General features: G+C 39.1%; 1 protein-coding gene across 13 annotated transcripts in view; it reads left to right on the top strand.

The window, feature by feature from the left end:
• Positions 1-783: 783 nt before the first annotated feature.
• Positions 784-20,679, top strand: part of LOC306850660 (protein quaking-A-like) — an 82,010-nt gene continuing 62,114 nt past the window's right edge. For 9 of the 13 annotated variants that reach the window (XR_013782427.1, XM_079386415.1, XM_079386414.1 and 6 more), the window contains exon 1: positions 808-1,167. Coding sequence is in view for 11 of the 13 variants with exons in the window: in XM_079386415.1 (XP_079242541.1) it covers positions 1,023-1,167 (145 nt within the window). In the remaining 2 variants the exon portion in view is untranslated. Of the gene's footprint in view, positions 1,168-20,679 lie in introns of all 13 variants that reach the window. The other 4 variants (XM_079386411.1, XM_079386416.1, XM_079386417.1 and 1 more) reach the window with 2 other exon arrangements.

Below are 20,679 nucleotides of genomic sequence, written 5' to 3'. Positions count from 1 at the left end.
ATAGCATAAAGGTGAGTAAACAATGACAAATCTTCATTTTTGGGAGAACTAATCCTTTAACTTAGTGTTTTGTTTTTTAATTAAAGAACATGCGGTTCTTGAAACTTCTGTAATCACAAGTTTAATCATGTTTAATTCATTTAATATAGCCTATTAATACGCTTCATTTATGTTCATGAAAAAAAAAAGTTTCAAATGAAGCAGCTTTGTCATAAATACAGACTGAGAACCACTGGTCTATTTTTAAAGGATCGTTGTATACTGAATAACACCAACAAGATTTTTGTATTTAAAAAAATGCATTTATATTCTACGGCCAGAAACATACGGCAATGAGTTGCGCGCAGACGCATTTTGGAACGCAGCTTACGTTCGCGTACTTGCGTGTAGAATATTCTCAAACAGTGAATCACATTACACGGCAAAACCGACTGTGCAAATCCAAAACACACACAAAAGGATTTAATTATAAAAAGCAACACACCATGAAATGCCAAGCCCTATCTAAACACACAGGGCATACACTTGTTGTCACAGACTTGTTGTCACAGACATGTTGTCACAGCGTTTCACAATATATCATACCCGCCGGTGCTTCTAAGCGTTCACGAGCCTGCATTCTATTGGCTCTGATCTCTGTCCATCATCTCAGGCGCTGATTCATGTGGTTAAAACTTTAGCCCCGCCTCTCCAGAGCTATGCGCTGATTAGCCAACCGGCGCGTCCGCGTCGCGCATGCAGCCAATGCGCGCGAGGCGGGTCTGGCTCTCTCGGAGGTTCCTCAGTCCGGAGCGGTAACGCGAGCTCAGTACAACGAAGAGAACCCAACGAGTCAATATCGTGCGACTCTAGCGAAGGGAGAGAAAGAGAGAGCCTGCACCTTAAAATCAGCTCTTATATCTGGAGAGAGTAGCCGCAGCCTGGAGGGGGAACGAGGGATTTGATCTGCACCGTTATTTTTTTCTTTTGTGTTTTCTTTATTTCTTTTCTGGGGGAAGGATTGTGAGAATTTGCGTGCAAAGATGATGGTCGGGGAGATGGAGGTGAAGGAGAGACCGAGGCCGAGTCCCGACTATCTCATGCAGTTACTGAACGAGAAGAAGCTCATGACTAGTTTACCGAACCTGTGCGGGATCTTCACACACCTGGAGAGACTCTTAGACGAAGGTACGTGTGTGTAAACCCGAACCGCGAGTGTGTATGTGGTGTTTCACAACTTCACAAACTATCTGTCTTCAGCGAAAAAGACTCTAAGCAACGGTTATGGTTTCTGTTTTAAAGTAAACTTGTGTTTTTGGCTCTAGTTCTAGACGTTTAACCCTTATCGGACGGTATTTAACCGATTTTCAAAAGTATTTTTTCCCAGTCAGTTCGTGTCTGAGGGTCGCTAGCGCTGTTAGCAGTCTGCTAAATCAACAACTTTTACCCGTCGTCATATTTACTAACTTTCACTGCTTTACTGTCAAATATAAGACCTTTTAAGAGTTTACTCTTTCCCTAAATGTTTATTTGGTGTTGTAAATGACATTACCAGGCGTTTCAGCGGTTCCTAACTGGTTTTTTGGGTGTGAGTGACGTTAGCCAAAGTTAGTAAGTTAACTTAGCTGCACACAAGAAACTTCGCGTTTATTTTTCGATTGAAATAGCTTTATTATACGTTTATTTACTCGGGAATACAACATATTCAGATCTGTACTCAACACAAAGGATTTAATCAGAACAATTAGCTGTTTGTTTGCAGATTAAGATTTTTTCCCCCGGAGGCATTCAGTTGAGTTTTGCATGAATGCGTCCTATGGAGAGAGTGAGAGAGACGCGCACAGATGCCTATACACGTCTGTGTCAATAGTACAACATTTTATTTCACATATCTTTAACGTATAAAGCTTAATTTTTACCATGCACCCTGTGAAGGAGAAAGCGTGTCCGTGGCTGTGATATGCAGCAGGTTTCTCAATGCAGCTTGTGTATCTGCATAGTCACTGATTTCTCTTCACACATGTTGTGCGTTTATTTTTTATTTAACTTAGTCAGGCTCTAATCTCCTTAAGTTCCGACCCAGAGAGGTTTGAATTCACATACACAGTATCCGTCTGTATTAATTTCGTGAAGTGCACGAAAGCTCGTGCTATTGACATGCAAACACGCGGCTCTGTTTGTCTTGTAACAAAGAGGGACGAGCAGCCGCAAAATCTGCCGCAATGTGTTATCCAGTATCCGCTTTGTTTGCGCTCGTATTCGCCCAACGTGTTGCTAAATCACCCCGTGCGTCACCGGATAAACTAGTTTGGTTGGACTGATCACAACTCCACATTCCGACATACAACCCCAGAAACCACACTTTAGATTGGGTTTGGTTTTTACTTTGTCCAGACGCACAACTGAACTTCTGCCAAGTTCACGACTGGACTAGGGTTGTAACGGTATGAGATTTTCACGGTATGATAATCGTCTCAGAAAATATCACGGTTTCACGGTATATATTAAACAATAATTCTTATCAGTAACAATGACTCTTAAAAGAATAAGAACAAGTTATTTGAGTGAACAAATCCTTTATTGCAACAAACTTGAAATCATTTTAATGAAAGTAAGCCTCCTTTCTGAGGAAAAAACAATTATAAAATAAAGCCATACACCTTATGTATAACTTTATCACACTTTAACATTTTAATTAATGTTTTAAAATGTTATCAAATGAAAATTTAACACCACTTATTTTTGGTAAAGTGCTGCACAACAGAGTATTCTAAGTTAAACCATGGACAAACATGATATTCCTTAAAAATAATTTTTAAATTAAGTATAAAGAATATTATTATTGTTGTCATAACTTTTAAGTACATTGTACAATGCTAATTTATTTCTGTCAGGACTTCAAGTTAAATTGAACTTTTATTTTGACGGGTTGTAGCAGACCTTTGAGTTTAGTGTATTTGACAGTGGTTTTTCTCAAATAAAACTGGTTTTCTCTCAGAGCAGCTCTGCTGATGTTTATGTAGACGCCGAAAACACCATTAGTGTCATGCATGCATACTTCAGTATGTAGTAGATAAAACGGCGCCACTCGTATCTACTTTTGATTTATCCATCCATCAGATTGCGCGTTTTAAGTGACAACCTCGTTGACGTTATGCTGTAAATCCCATGTTCACGACTGCACCGGGATTCTCTCTGCATCATGGAAATTATACGGCCTTATAACTTGTTATAAATGCGACATACCTTTATCTGCACGGAGGGATGGTGTCCGTGAATATGAGCGAACATGTTGGATGTATTGCCTACTTTTGCAGCCACTTTGCGTCCACATTTTTTGCAAATTGGATTCGTCCTCAAGGACAACCCCATGTTCGTGTTTTTTTTTATTTTTTATATCCAAAGTATTCCCATACTGCGGGATGGTGATTGGATACAATCTCTGTCTCTGTCATTTCAGCAGAGTGAAGCAGCCAAAATAAATTGCATATGCGTCCGTGAGATTATTATATTTTTTTTTTCATTAATTAAAAAAAAAAACCGTAGATATGCAAATGTTTACAGTATGATAACCGTGTATGTTCAAACCGCGATAGACCGTCATATCGTTTTTTTTTTGGTTTTTGTTATATTATAGGCCAAAACGCGTTTTAAAGGGATAGTTGTTGCAAAACAAAATTCTGCCGTTTGTTCAAGAGTTTTTTTTTTGAAGAATGAAAATAAAACACATTTTTCAAATAATGCTCTTTTGTGTTTCACAAAAGCAAGTCTAGAATAGTTTTGGAATGTCATGAGATTAAGAAAGTTAGAATTTAAATTTTTGCAAGAACTATTTCTTTAATATCTTACAGTTTTAGTATGTAGACACTGAGCGACCAAACTATTGGAGTTCTTTCATCTACTATAGGACTTTTTCCTCTCTCCATGTACGTAAATGGCACAGATGTGTTTCTTTAAGAAGTCTTCTTCTTGGTCCTTTAGTGTCTCCATGAGAGAATTCTCATGAAGCTGTGTGCTCTGACACCAAACAGTGAAGTATCAGTTCCTCCTGCAGTGAATGCAGCCTCATGTTTGTGTATCTGGACTCATTCTGCTCTGTTTACCTGAACTTTGCTCTTCTCTTGCTGTAATCTGTTCTCCTCAATCCACTCAAAAATGAGCTGAAACCGCAGAGGACAACTTCATCCTTCCTTTTTTTTTTTTTTCCTCTGACACGCATTTCTTTGAACACACACATGGATTGGACAAGGTGTAAAATCTCTGCTGCGCTCAGCTGAATTTGCATACTGATTTGGCAATGCAAATGAGCAGCTCAGGGTGATGTGGGCCAGTCGTGTATTTGTAACGGTAAATACTCAGACTTAATGCGTAGGGAGGAAAATTTGTACAGCTACACACAGCGTCTGCTATCTCTCCTGACCTCTGTTTTACATTAGATTGATATGGGTTTTTAAATGCCTGATATTGATGTCTAGACAGCAGGGTGATTATAATGTCATTTTAAACATGTAGGCCTATATTTAATGAATATTATTTATGAAAATTCAAACAATGTTTGAGGATGGAAAATGTGCAATATTAATTTGCAAAGCTGGTGGTAGATTATGGAACTGAACAATTTTTTTTCTGTTAATCGGACACCGTTATTGATGTGAATAATCACAAAATGGACAAATTGGCTGATGTGCTGGTCTGTCACGAGTTTTAGAAAGGACATGTGCTCCATCTTTTCTGTGTATTGCACTGATCTAAGATCAGAGAGAGAATCCAGATCAGTTGAAAGGCATTAGCAGAGATTGAGCTGAGAAGTTTAGACAGATGATAGTATTTTAGGCATTTCATTAAGCATGAATCTTATTGTGGAGTATTCAATGCGTAAATAAAGCGCAGACTTTTCTGCTGGATGAAAGAGAGATGGTGTTTGGAGGTGAAATGTGGCAACGCTCTCTCAGTTGTCGTCTTGTAAGAGTTCTCATGACAGCTGTGCACAAATGCTCGTAACTCGAATGGATCGTATGTGTTTGCAGCTGTTGTTATGGCAAAGGAAAACCAACACCCTTACGTCTCCCTCGTCACCCTTTCTGTTCCCTGCACAAGACAACTGTTCTCTCTCCCTCTCCCCGCAATGTTCGAGTGTGTGTGTCAGGCTGACGAGAGAAAGACAGGTTTGCTACGTGCTTGTGATCTTCAGAGGTGACCCTGCGGGTGTTTTTAGAGCTGTCTTTGATAAGTCAGTGGCAGCTGAGTCCAGTGCCAGAGCTCAGTGCAGGCGGTGTTCAGAAATGGACACAGCGATGGAAGGAATGAGTCAAGGTTAACCTGTTACCGTTCACCAGAGCGACGTCGCACTGAACGCTCTTTGTTTGCATGTGTCATTGTTTTCTAATAGAATAAATGAAACGGGACAAAGTTAATCTTAACAAACTATATATCATTCTGAGGGTCTAAGCCTCAAGCATCGACGACAGATCGCTGTTTTTCGATGGAAAGCTTATAAGGAATGAGTGGCACAAATTTGCTACATTTGTGTAAGCAGTACACATCCAAACACGCAGAGTAAAAAAGCCGTACGTACCTTTATTATTGTAATAACGAGCCACAAACGCGTCCACTGCTGAAATCCCAGTTTAGTTAGAGAGGTAAGGGTCCACAGAACAACATCCCAGCGAGCATTTTTAGTCCAGCGAAACAATAACGTAATAAGGATGAATATTCCTTTGTTTACGTTTCATTTCTTCAGAGAGTTATTGTTCGCGTCCGTTATGGAATAAATTACGCTCAAAAACAGCGTCTTGGTGGTAAAAAAAACAACACGGTGTTGCAGCATACGGTTTTACAAACATAATGAGACCGTCCACGGAAAAAAAAGTCTCAGAAAAGTGGAATATAGATTATTTGAATTTGGCGCTCCCTCCTGCCGGCAGTGACGCTTCTGTGACGCAACTGTCATCTGAGCGGGGCATAACTTAGCGATCTGCTTTATCCATAAAAAACTGGTTTTTTTTCTTCTACATTTTTTATATGTGTGTGTGTGTATTGTGTGGGGAATGTGGCCGTGTCTGCATGATTATAATATGTATGGACGGACATCGGCGTGTTTATTACCGACTCTATGACAGCTATCATTGTGATTCATTGATCAGCTATTATTGATTATATGGCCCATCTGTTTGATTATCATCTGAATGGAAGCACATCAGCGTGTGATTACTGACTCTATGACCATGTCTGGCAATATCACTTCATGTCTGGCAATATCACTTCATGTCTGGCAATCAGAATACTTCAGTATACATACTATACAGGTCCTTTTCAAAAAATTAGCATACTGTGATAAAGTTCATTATTTTCTGTAATGTACTGATAAACATTAGACTTTCATATATTTTAGATTCATTACAACACAACTGAAGTAGTTCAAGCCTTATATTGTTTTAATATTGATGATTTTGGCATACAGCTCATGAAAACCCAAAATTCCTATCTCAAAAAATTAGCATATCATGAAAAGGTTCTCTAAACGAGCTATTAACCTAATCATCTGAATCAACTAATTAACTCTAAACACCTGCAAAAGATTCCTGAGGCTTTTAAAAACTCCCAGCCTGGTTCATTACTCAAAACCGCAATCATGGGTAAGACTGCCGACCTGACTGCTGTCCAGAAGGCCATCATTGACACCCTCAAGCAAGAGGGTAAGACACAGAAAGAAATTTCTGAACGAATAGGCTGTTCCCAGAGTGCTGTATCAAGGCACCTCAGTGGGAAGTCTGTGGGAAGGAAAAAGTGTGGCAGAAAACGCAGCACAACGAGAAGAGGTGACCGGACCCTGAGGAAGATTGTGGAGAAGGACCGATTCCAGACCTTGGGGGACCTGCGGAAGCAGTGGACTGAGTCTGGAGTAGAAACATCCAGAGCCACCGTGTACAGGCGTGTGCAGGAAATGGGCTACAGGTGCTGCATTCCCCAGGTCAAGCCTACAGAGAAGCAGCACTGGACTGTTGCTCAGTGGTCCAAAGTACTTTTTTCGGATGAAAGCAAATTTTGCATGTCATTCGGAAATCAAGGTGCCAGAGTCTGGAGGAAGACTGGGGAGAGGGAAATGCCAAAATGCCTGAAGTCCAGTGTCAAGTACCCACAGTCAGTGATGCTGGTGTTGGTCCACTGTGTTTTATCAAGGGCAGGGTCAATGCAGCTAGCTATCAGGAGATTTTGGAGCACTTCATGCTTCATCTGCTGAAAAGCTTTATGGAGATGATTTCATTTTTCAGCACGACCTGGCACCTGCTCACAGTGCCAAAACCACTGGTAAATGGTTTACTGACCATGGTATTACTGTGCTCAATTGGCCTGCCAACTCTCCTGACCTGAACCCCATAGAGAATCTGTGGGATATTGTGAAGAGAAAGTTGAGAGACGCAAGACCCAACACTCTGGATGAGCTTAAGGCCGCTATCGAAGCATCCTGGGCCTCCATAACACCTCAGCAGTGCCACAGGCTGATTGCCTCCATGCCACGCCGCATTGAAGCAGTCATTTCTGCAAAAGGATTCCCGACCAAGTATTGAGTGCATAACTGAACATAATTATTTGAAGGTTGACTTTTTTTGTATTAAAAACACTTTTCTTTTATTGGTCGGATGAAATATGCTAATTTTTTGAGATAGGAATTTTGGGTTTTCATGAGCTGTATGCCAAAATCATCAATATTAAAACAATAAAAGGCTTGAACTACTTCAGTTGTGTTGTAATGAATCTAAAATATATGAAAGTCTAATGTTTATCAGTACATTACAGAAAATAATGAACTTTATCACAATATGCTAATTTTTTGAAAAGGACCTGTATACAAAGCATTTTCTTTTTCTATTTTTTTCCCTTTTTTATTACTCAAATAATTATTTTTGTATTTTTTAGTGCTCAAATAAATCTGTCTATTATTTTATAATTGAAAAACTATGCAGGAACATGTATAATGACTAAAATAGCTTGTATAATTCTGCAATCCATTTGGTGGTTATTTTTCCTCAAACAGGGGGGTGGGGGGGACTATAAATAGTTTCAGAAAAAATATTGCAGGAATCTCATTTTTCATGGTATCTTCTTCAAATTTGAAATATGAACTCATGAGACACATGGCTTTCGATCCATTACTTTTCTGGATTGCTCCAGGACTTATTTCATGTATTTGTATATGAAATAAAAAAAACATTCAGTGTGGAAAAATATTTTTCAAGGCACGTCAGTGCCTATAACTTTTTATCTTTTAGAGCATTATCAACTCTGGATGATAGATAGTAAAGCCCAGAGTCTCTTCTTTCCAAAGATACCTAATTTGTTTGTGTAAGCACACTTTGTCACAAACTGTTACCATTTTAATTTAGGTAGGTTATTTTCACCTGCGAGGCCCCAAATGGGGGTGAAGGTTAACAGGTTAAAGATCTTGATTTCTCACGGTCATACAGGTTGTTAGGAAATTATTCTGTCTTGAAATGGTTTGTGTTTTCTGTGGCTTTGAAAAATGTGCTGAATTTTCACTAGCCATTACTCCAGTCTTCATTGTCACACGATCCTTCAGAAATAATTCAGATATGCTGATTTGTTGCTTAGAGACATTTCTTATTGTTTTAAACAGTTGTGCTGCTTAGTTGTTTTTGTGCTTTTTTCCTGAATATAACGTTTAAAAGAACAGCATTTATTTAAAATAAAAATCTTTTGTAACATTATAGATGTCTTTACTGTTACTTTAGTAAATTTAATGCATCCTTGAATAAATGAGTGTTCATTTTTCAACAACAAAAAATATCTTACTAACCTGGTTTTTTTTTTCATTAGTGTAACTGAATTTATTATACAGTCCTCTAGAATAAATATAAATCTTGATTCTGATTGGTCAGTGTATAAGCTGTACTAGTACCAATTCCCCACTTCATCAGTGATCAAGAAGTGATTTCTTCATTAAGTTCAGTACATTTAGATGCAGCCTTCGTATTTGAGGTCATTCCAGGTGCTAACAGGAAGTGGTTCTTACAGGCTGGGACCCGTGGGACCCCTTACTGCATCTACTTTAATTAGCTAGCTAGATCCATTAGCTCAGGTACTCAGCTCGAGCCTGGGTTTAGTGGAGTGAGTGTGCAGATAATTTTATTCTCTATCTTTGTTTCTCTCTCTTTTTCTGTGTCCTGCTGGGCGGTGATAAATTGGATAGCAGGAAGAGGTTGACAGGGTTAGTGCAGGGAACAGAGGAGCCCCCCCCCCCCAATGGTGGTGTATGTGTTTGTGAACTGGCCCTTGTGTGGCCCCTGATAAAGTCATGTCTGTGTGTGTCAGGCTGTGCCCCTTTATCAGGGGGGTCTCTCTCAAGAGCGCAGGGGTTTCTTATCAGACTTTGCCCTGCCAGCACTGCTGTCCGCCTGACACCGCACAGACACCAGCACACACTCTTCAACAACTTTTCCATCCGTGTACAGAGAAGAATTTATTTTGTTGGAGCAGTTTTGGCTCTCGTTGGAGCAGTTTTGGCTCTCGTTGAACCAGATCACAAGTGCTCTTATCGGCTAACGTAGCTGAGAGCGTGATAGGCTAAAGCTGATGCAATGACTCAGACACGGTCACTGACTTCCTAATTACAGTCACGCTCATGTGCTTCCCGTAGGAGAACATGGGCCAGCTCGCACAGGAACAGGCTGATTCAGTGTTTTTGGAAGGGAAGGAGTCCTTTTCATAAGAATCAAAAAGTAAAAAGTTTTGCTTTATTGCATGTGCGTCTGTAGTTTTACTGTGGTTAAGAAAATCTGTCCAGGAGCGGTTGGTGTTTATCCTCTCTCTCGTTCCGGAGCGGGGGAAGGGCCTCACCCTTTCACATTCCATAACTGCCTAAAATATGTCCACACCCCTTCACACTCCTTTCATGCCATTTCTGCACTGTTTTTCTCCATTTTACATCCAGCAGCTTGAAGACGCTGTATTTGCCTTTGCATTTTCCTTGAGTTCTCGCATTCTCTAATTGAGCAACAGGAATTGTTTGGCTAAATCAGACAGCAGTATTCCTCAGCGCTCTACACATTCATTAGGCGATTGAATCCATCTAATGTTTGTTCCGTCTCTTTAAATGCTTTAATTAGGCATAATTATGATCACGTTTATTTCTTACGTGCTTGACAATGGTCTTTGAATTGATCTACATGGACTGTGGTCTCGGCCAAAGGTGGTTCTGTTTGATTGTCTCACCCTGTGATTTCAACTATTCACCTCCAATTTGCTCTCAGCAGCTGATAGGCAACACTGCAGGCTTTATTTCACTGCAGAAATTGGAGTCTCCAAACCAGAGTGTTGATTACCCCCCCATCTGTTTTGAGTGTTGCCTAATAGAGGGCCAATCAGAGTGAACCATGCACCAGACCTCATGGGGGAACGCAGATGTCATTGCGATATAAGTGGGTTATTTGTCTTTACAGCAAATGTTGTCAGACTGATTCCATTCAAAATGTCATCAGTAGTTCCGGTTTTGTTATAATTCTTATTTATTAATAAAATATTCCTCACTCACTCACTCACTCACTCACTCACTCACTCACTCACTCACTCACACACAGAGAGGAAGTGTTCTTGCAGTTCACTCAGTTTTTATTTATTTATGGTTATGTACTAGGGGTGTAACGGTACATGTATTTGTACCGAAGCATTTCAGTACGGGTCTTTCGATTCGGTACGCATGTGTACCGAATGCAGTTTTTCTTTTTTTTTTTTTTCTCTCAGGAAATTCAAATAATAAATGGCGCTTTGATGTGGCTTGATAGATCGCTGTATAAACGCCTTGAAGAGCTCCTTCTGGGACGGTTCAGAAACATGCTGGTATAAACCCAACACAAGCATTGACTAGAGCGGATCAGCTCCGGTTCCTGCGTCTGAGCCGTGATGTGCCGCAGACGTGTGCAGAACGGAGCGCGAGTGAATGAGATCATTCCTTTCTTTTTACTACTAGTTTTAACATGAATAAACATGACTGAACATCTCATGCCTTATGTAATTGCTCAATCTGCATTTCAGCTGTGGAAAGACATCAACAAAACAGCGTGGAAATAAAATGTCACGTAGCATTTAATTTACCTCAGCAAGTCATCAGTGTCCACAGCTCATTAGTTCACTAGAGAAATGAAGTCTAGAGAGGAGCATTTCACAAAATATATTACAACATATACTCATTATATTTTATGAAACCTGTTAGTCTTAATTATTTAATGTAGGCTATGTTTAAATTAATCTGTTATGAAACATGCTATGACAACTAGTGTCGTTGAATATATTTTAACAAATAGCCTAGAAATTGTATTATTTATAAGTTAATTTAAAAACTACATTATGTGCAATTTACATGTTTGCATACAATCTTTTTTTTTTTTTTTTTTTTTTTTTTTTTTATAAAGTTGAGTGTTGATTTATTTATTCAAAAATAAATAGTAATTCTATTTAAGTTTGGTTTAAGTTGTTAGGCCTAATTGTAACCTTATAATGTAAAAGGGCTCGCTATAGTTTTAAGCGTAAGCTGAGGTAGATTTTTATCACTAAGAAAATTTAAACTATAACAATGCATTTAAAGAGAGCAACTTGTTCAGTAAACCACTGCTGTACCGAAACCATATCAAACCGTGACGTTAAAACCAAGGTGTGTACCGAACCTTCATATTTGTGTACCGTTACACCCCTATTATGTACACAATGCACAATGTGCCATATCATGAATGACCAATATTAGTGATTTTTTTAAATTATCAGTGTTAAATGTTTGTGGATGCTCATTTCTGCTAACAAAACATTTTAAAGTGTATTTTATTCCTGTTCTTCTAAATATTTTAATATCTATTTTTATACCATATTCATATTTTTCTGTATTTTTAATGAATGTGAAGTTTAGAAAAACTGCATTTATTTGGAATGGATTTTTTTTTTTGTAACAATGTAAGTCTTTACTGTCACTTTCATAAATATACTATTCTTTTCTTTGAAGAGAAAATTCTTGCCCACACATTTGAATGGTAGTGTATACATAAAAATTGAGTATGTTTTACAAAGTGCATTGCGAATGAGATTGTCATTATACAGCATATTCATATTTATTGTGCGCAAACTGCTTGTCGTTAAGACACTATTATTTCTCTGAACACAAGTAGCATTCCAGAACACCTTTGACAAAAATCATGTCAAAATTGTGAAACCAAGACCAATATTCTAGAACAACCGTTGATTATTTCTAGAGCACTTTACAATGTGTGTGTGTAAGCTTTTGTAATTTTGTGTGTGTGTTCTAAAGGCTATAATAAAAGACTATTAACTGAAGCTTAGTCACCTGTTGTAATTTTAACATTCCACTGCAGCCAACTGTGTGTGAGAGAGAGAGAGCGGGAGAGAGATTTGTTTCGCTGTGGATGTTATATCGGCCTCCATCAGTCCCGCTGTCAAACACAACAGAGAAGCCATCACCATCCCTTCGCGCTACACAAAGATTTGTCTTTGTCTGCTAGCTCCTTGTTATGCTGCTACATTTGCTACAATTAGCTCTTAAATGTGTCAAACAAAAGAGCATCATGGGAGAGGAAGACCATGTCACGACTGTGCTTTGTGAGAAGCCTTAGTGCACTAGTGGGGTCAACAGATTGATTGTGTGCACAGAGAGAGCGATGGCAGGGTCGAACAGAACCGGGTGGCAGAAAAGAGAGGGAAAGACACATGTGTTGTGAATGAGGTCAGCCTGCATGGAGGCGGTGGGTGAGTGTCTCTGTGGTTTCACAGGGTGTCTGCGCTTGGACAATGAAGCATTGTGTGTTCAACATTACCCTCTCACACACACATGACATCACTGCTCTGGCATACAGGATGTGACCTCTGTTACAGCTTCCTGTTTGAGACTTTTTGCACCACCGGTGTGACCAGCACAAAGCTGGTTGTGTGAGGCTTTGCATTCTTTCATTCTTTAAACGTTCAGCAATCCTCACAACAGTAGCCACACAGAGAACTGATAGTGACCATAAATGAATTTGGCTTTATGACTGAAGTAATTTAGATAAGACTGATATATACGACTGTGTAATCGTTCTCTTTCAGTTAAAGGAAGCCATAAACGAATTCTACACACGTATGCAGCTGCATGCTGTGCCATCCTGTTGTATATAGATAACCTGTGTTTTTATTTTAACATGGTGGCAACAAACCACAGATTGTCAGATGACTGTGCTAATAAATAGATGTTATTCAGGTAACTTGGCAAGATTCTCTTTAAACTGTTGTTGTTATTGTTGGGGTTTTAAGACACAGATCTGATGTTGTGGCATTGGTGAAAAATTTTATGTAAAACTCAATGATCCAGTGGATTGATATTTATTATGAAGAGCACAACAGATTTGAGAATGTAAGCAACATACAGGGCTCCAAACTGCGACTAAAATGGTCGCATTTGCGACCAAAAATATTAATTTGCGAGTGAAGTTTTTGCTGAGGTCGCCACTGGCGACTATATATAATTTGCATGAAAGGACTTTTTTCCCGATTGTTTTGCGCTCACATCTTTTATGTTCACGTATTAAACTTACATAAGACGATGCGCATCAAAGTTTTACTGGAAAAGAGTTTCAAACAGTCCTCGTCTCTGCCGCACACAGTCTGCTGAACGCAGTGAGAGAGACCTGAAAGGTGATAATATAAACACCAGTACCCCGCGTCCACACGGTCCGTGTATGCGTCCGGATCGCGCGAGCGGAGAGTATCGCACTTAATGCTCAGGCGCGATCTCTTTAGCACCTCAGTTAAAGCAGCAAGTGAACCCATTATATATTTCCATTTACTACTATAGTATGCAACAGGGACGTGCACAGGGGGGTTGCTCAGGTTGCCCTGGCAACTGCCCATATGCCCTTTTCGACTCACGTTGCCCTTCCGAGGAAAAAAACAACAACATCGTACAATGGATGCAGATTTTCACGTAGGCCTAGATTAATAATAATAATAATAATTTAAAAAAAATCGAAAAGCCTCATTCACTTCTATTCGGGCACCGAAAATGAAAGTCAGTAGGGGAAGGGCAAACTCTGTTTACGTGGCTGCTGCAGCGCTGCACGTGACGGGCACCTGAGCTGAGCCTGCATGAGCGGGCGCGAGATTGTCGCGGTTGTCGGGTGAGGCGTCTCATATGGAGCGATTTTTGTGCCGATATTTATCAAACAAATCCAGTGTTTTGCAAATAAACACAATCTGCTTTGCAAAGAAAAACTCAACTTTCAAACAAACGCAAAGTGATTTTCAAATACAAAACTCTATTTGAGAGAAAATGTGTTACAACTGTGAGACTCATTTGCCTTTTTATGAGGAAACTTGGCTTGATTTTCTCACAAATGCGACAGGCTGATTTTCTCACACGTGTGCGGGCAGATTTTCTCACATGTGCAATTGAGCAACTTTCTTTTCCAAAACAGCAGATGGCGCTGTCGGTCAATTTATGCTAGTCTCCCGAGACCTGAAACACCTCTTTACCTTTTCAGACCAATATGAATGGGGAACAGGTTAATTTCTGTCTTACTAGATCTATAATTAACCATTTAGATTTAGATTTTCACAAAGTGACCCTACTACAGTGTCAGTGAAATTCACAACAAGTCTGTAAAGTTGTTAACATGATTGATTAGCTCAAAAATCAGAGGTGAGGAGGCACATAGGGCAGGTAGGCTTAAGTGATGATCACCAAATATGAGATGAGAGGACCATGCTAGAAAGTATAGGGTTAAAGAGCTGCATGCTAAATAATTGTAATCTAAAAAAGCAATGGCTATTTTAGAGGTCATTTCAAAGATCTTGCCTGAGCAGAACATAATGACTTGATAGGGATGTTGATGTAGGGATTTTCATGACTCAAGTCATGTTTTTCTGTGTTATTATTAGTAGTAGTTAAGGTGATTGAGTGCTGTATTTCAGTGTTTTACTTCTTTGTGTGTATATATATATATTTTAATAAAGACCCTGTTATTCTCAGTCCTTCATATAGCCCGTGAGTTGTTTTTTTTGGGGGGGGGCTTTTTTCAGGTCAGAGCAACCGCCCCTCAAAATTTCTGTGCACGTCCCTGGTATGCAATGAACATGATCAAAAGGTAGGCAATAAGAAAACCTATAGTACAACTTACTGAAATGTTTTATGTTTCAAACTGAGGAAATGTATAAAGCTTGTAAACATTGCATTGTAATACATTTACCTCAGAATAACCACTCAGTGTCCATAAACTCATCAGTCAGCTAGAAAAATAACTATAAAGAGGAGCGTTTTGCTATATTTATGCGCTGTTGCATATTAATATTTTTACTTATTCTGTTGTACATGATTCAACTCCTCCTATAAAATTGCATTTTACTAATGAAGAAAAACAGGCTGAATGTGTGAAAGACGTGACAACATTTATAGGATGCACTGCACTCAGTTGCCAAGTGATGCTTATGGTCCATGATATTGGTACAGATTCTGTGTAACGAACAATTCTTTGTGACTGTATGTTTCAAGTTGTAAAAGACATTTAATTCACACTTTAAGTGAACCTTAGTCCCCCGGTCGACTTGATCATCTACAAGATGGATTAAAATGCTGATAAAGCATAGAAAAGATAAGACAAACACATGACAAAATGATTGAAATGTTAAAATAGGGGGGAAAAATAAAATGATAATAATAAAATAAACCACTTTTATTCTGTGGCACCTAAAAAAATAATTTGGCGCCTAAGTTTTTCTTTTATAGGAGCCAATGGCTCCTTACTCGATTTTTTTTGTCTGGAGCCCTGAACATATAACATGTCTGTGAATAAAAATATGCCGTTCTATTTAGTAAGGGATTTTGAACTACTGTTAAAGAGCTTGGGGTCAATATGAGTTTTATTTTTGTTTTTAATTTAAAACTACTACTTTTACTCAGCGAGGATACATTATTTTGATTAAAAGTGACAGTAAAAGCTTAATTTTAAATTTTAAATGACCGTTTGAACATTCTATCCATCAAAGAATCCTGAACAAAATGTATCATGTTTTCACAAAAAGATTAAGCAGAACTTAATATCACAGCTGTTTGCACCATTGACAACCAGCATATTAGAGGTTTCTGAAGGATCGTGTGTCACTGAACACTGGAGTAATGTGCTGAAAATTCAGCTTTGCCATTACATAAATTACAAATTTCAAAAATATTGAATTAGAAAATTATTTTAATTTTATTTTAACATTTGAACTGTAATATACATAGAGCCTCACTATGCAAAACAGACAATTGTAAATGTCACTTTTATGTAGTCTGGGTTGCTTAAGTAGTTTTGCTCATGGTTTGAGGATGATTGGCGTGACCATGTAATTTTCCCATCTTAATAGTAGACAGATGAATTTAATCCGTTATGCCAGTTTGGTTGGAAGCATGATCTTTGACCTTGATTAACTTGATCGTAAAGCGTTGCAGGGAATGTTTTGAACTAAAGTCAGTGCATTTCCACTGTTTCACGGGCAAATCCCTACCAGGTGTCTCTAGCTTCCATTTCCTTTCTTTTTCTGTCTCCCCATTTTATCACTTTCCCTCTTTCTTTCATTGCCAGAGGGCAGCAGTTCCTCTGTTTAACTAAAGACTGTTGCTTATATTTAAAGTCTATAACGGGGTCTGTCTGTTTGCATTAGTCAAGAGTCTCATGGCCATGCTGCTTTTAGTATGTTACATTTTCTTTCCATTCTCTTTGCGTCTTTCTGTTCCTGTCCTTAAGACCATCAGCTGAAAGCTTGCGGTGGACTGAACTAATCGTGACAGATGTTGAGTCACAACATTACGAATCAGTTTTTTTTTTTACCTGTGCGTTTTTTCGCCGTGTATGAATGTGTGTGAAGAGCAACTTAATGGTGTCCATCTAATGCTGGAGTTTCAATCAGTTTATATTTCTTTCCCACTCTCTCTCACACACATGCACAGCATTTCTGTAAATATGTTTTTATCTTAGTTGCCGTAGGCACCCTCATTTTAATTACAGAACCTCTGGGTAGCGCTGCTCTCTGATTGGTCCATGGATTTTCACTTTAGAATGCCATTGAACTGGTTTTGCACATCTGCTGATCTGCACTGCGTGACTGGAAAATTCCTTGATGAATATCTACCTTATCATTCTTGGTACAGGTTTCGTCTTGTGACATGGGCGGCATGGGATACCTAAATATTAGATTAAACAATCAAAGTGGCGGAGTGAGGAACATTCTATAATATACTCCTGTCTCGCTCTTTAATTTAAAGAAATTGGTGATTGGCGTGACAGTCTCCTTCCTCTCGCACACGGTCATGCTCAGGCTTGTCTAGGAGCTTCTGTTGTTGTGGTGCTGTTACCTAGAGTGCTTTGCTGTCATTACTACTCCTGTGAAGGATAGCACTTCGTGTTGTCTGCCATCCTGTGTCCCCAGGCATCTCTTATGAGATCACTTACATAGTGAAACTAGCACCTTGAGATCTCACTCTCTCTCTCTTCTCTCTCGTTCACTGGTGTAAATGGTCCTTGTCATTGGCTGCCCTCATTTCCTGCTAATTAAAAGCAGAGGAATGCAGCCCTGCCACTCCATCTCGCACTGTTAGAGGACAGGAAAAAAGAAGGGATGATGAAAAGGAAGAGTAGTTCAATGCAGATGCACAAGCTGGCGGTTTTTGCCATGGCTAGCTTTTGACCACCACCACATCAGAGCCCAAACCACAGAATCAGATCAGTTCTGCTCCCCTTCACACCACTGGTGATTAGTGCTAATATTGGTGCTTTCAACACCACAGTGAGTTATTTAAAAAGAACTTTGAATGAGTTCAGTTTTAAATGGAAAAGGGAACAAAGCTCATTTTCTTGTTTGTTTTTGGTTTGTCATACTAAGCAAGTTTGTTACCATGTTTCAGGAGGATAAGGGAGGTGTCCTGTCCAGGAGGAAGGAGGTGTTTGGTTATCTACTCTTAGCACATTTACTGACTGTTTACTTCCTTCCTGCTTGAGCATTCAGTTCTTCCTGTCATTGTTTAGCAAGTTTACTGCCTTTTCTGTGTGTGTGCATATGTGTGACGGGGGAGCAATGAAGGCATTCCTGAGGAATTGATAGATAATTAATGTCCAACTTAATCTTCATACTGGTCTTTAATAAAAGCCATGATATGAGTGTGTATTTTTTCCATGTAACTTGTTACTGATTTAATGCGGTTCATGCCATCGTTACATGGTTCACAGAATCCTCTTTTCTGAAGTCACATGCTCTCAGGAAGTCTTGAGCACTCAGTCTATGGCCTGTTAAAACATTGATGGCTTTTCCTTTCTGCACCAGTTCAGCATCCTCTGTTTGCTTCCTGTTATTCCTCCAATCCACATCCCACTGAAGCTCCTTTGTTAGAGTATGTGTGTGAGCGTGCATGCACAGATGGAGTACAGTCAACAAGTCATATGGCAAATGAAGTGAATTATCTGTAAATTTGTAAATAGTATAATCAGTTTCTCTTATCTCTACTAAAACCTGTTTAATTCCAGAAACATCTGTTCTGCCTGTGTGTGTGTGTGTGTGTGAGAGAGAGTGAGATAACATAGTCCTTGAAACTTCTTGGTTCTGCCTGCTCGTCTGGGTTTACTTGCAGCTCTTGGGAGTTTAGTTGTGATTTTAGTAGGTTAGCTGTAGTTGTTGGCGATTTTAAGATCTGTATCTAACAGAGTAACACTTTTTGTGCCTCTTACCCCATATTTTATCTCAACTACAAGAGCAAATAAAAAGAGAGAAGATTTTGGGTAGAGATCGACCAATATATCAATTTACCGATATTTTCCCCGATATTTAAGTGTTTTTCCATAATTGGATATCGGTCTTGTAATATCGGATTCACCGATAAACACCGCCATCTTGTGGGTGTTTTGAGAGTTGCGCGCAGGATCGCATTTGCAGCGCATCTGAGGGGAGACGAGACCGCAAAGGCGTGCAGGTACTTGATTTGCTGTAGTTAGTAAACTATTTAATATTACAGTCATTAATGCACAAATTAGATGTATTATATAATGACATAATGCTCCATAAATGCAACCAAATTATGTGCTTGTGCGACCAACTGAGAAAGTTAGTCGCAAAAGTGAGATCAGTGGGAAGAATGAGTCTAGAGCCCTGCATGAAAGACTGCTAATTCTCAAAACATTTTTTGTTAAGATGACTGAAAGGAGGAAAAACCAAAGTGAAGTATGGACTTCACGCAGTCATTTATTTACTTTATAACAGTAATTAAATATCGGTTCTGCATATCGGTTATCGGGCACATAAACAAATAATTGGTAAATAATTCGTATCGGTTATAAAAAAATCCATATCGGTCGATCACTGATTTTGGGTTACACTATTTCCATAGTCCACTTTAAACATTCTACTAACTATTCTACTAGCATTCTATAGTAACTTTATAACTACATGTCAACTAATTCTCATTAATTTACAACTACATGTCTACTAACGCTCAGTAGGGTAGGTCTAGGGTTAGTAGAATAAGTTGACATACTTGCAAAGTTTCTGATAGTCAGTATGTTGTATGTTGTGGACCCATCAAAATGATGTGTTAGAAGATCTTAAGCAGACAGTCTACTGATACTCTAATGACTGCTAGTTGACATGTAGTTGCAAAGTTACTTGCTGTTAGTAGAATGACTAAAGTGGACTATCGAAATAAAGTGTTACCAGATTTTGCATTGATTTAACCAATACATTTTTCCTGTTTAACCGATTGGTGTTGAAAGCAAAACTTTTTTGACCCTGGCGAAAAGCCACAATTTTTTTTTTTTCATTTTAAAATCCCAAATTTCAAGTATTTATTTTAGTAAAAGTAAAATCCATCCAGTAAAAATAATGCAATATACAGAGTTGTCTGTTTTTTTATGTCTTTTGGTATCGTATCATGGTGTCTCTTCAGTCACATTTAGTTTAAACTACAAACTCTCAACTCAAAAATATATTTCTTTTGCGTCAGTGATTCAACAGCAGCACCGTGGCTGAATAGTGATACAGAAAAAAACACTTGTGCATTCATGTGTATTTGGCTGGATCGGCCAGGTTGTGTCAGTTCTTTTGTTCCCCAGTGTCCCAAACTCACCTGCTTCTGAACAGACCAGCTGTGACCAGCCTCTTCTTGTGACCATAGACTCTGAAGCTGTTGGATTCCCTGTGCAACGTATGGGTTGGGTGTAAGAGTAATCTACAGGCTGTGGTTAGACCCTGCGCACTGCTGGGCAGCCATTAAACCACCGCAGTAACTCTGTTGTGCTCTCGTCCTGAATGATAACCCAAACCCACCCCCTCCCCAACAGCTCTACTCTATAACCCTGCACCATATCATCAAGTGTGACAAGCCTCCCTGCTAAATTTAGCTCCTCATAATGGCTCTGCGGAAACCCGGACTGCAGCAGGACAATCTGGGAATGCGCAGCGAGATGGAGAGATCGGAGCGTGTGTTAGGTCAGGGATCAGGTTCATTCCACTACTAATGTCCAGCTTTCTAATCTTTTAATCCTCAGTCTTTCTGATATTATATAACTCAGAAACACCTGTTGTTGTGGTTGGCAGGGACATGTATAATCTATGTGACCTGTTGGTTATCAGACATGTTTGTTCTCTCTGAAATTATCTTCTATCTCTGAAGTGGTGTGTGTAAACTTG

The sequence above is a fragment of the Barbus barbus genome, assembly GCF_936440315.1.
Source record: "Barbus barbus genome assembly, chromosome: 30".
Classification (NCBI taxonomy): domain Eukaryota; kingdom Metazoa; phylum Chordata; class Actinopteri; order Cypriniformes; family Cyprinidae; genus Barbus; species Barbus barbus.
The sequence above is the reverse complement of the archived record's forward strand: the minus strand, read 5'-3'. Positions and strand labels throughout refer to the sequence as shown.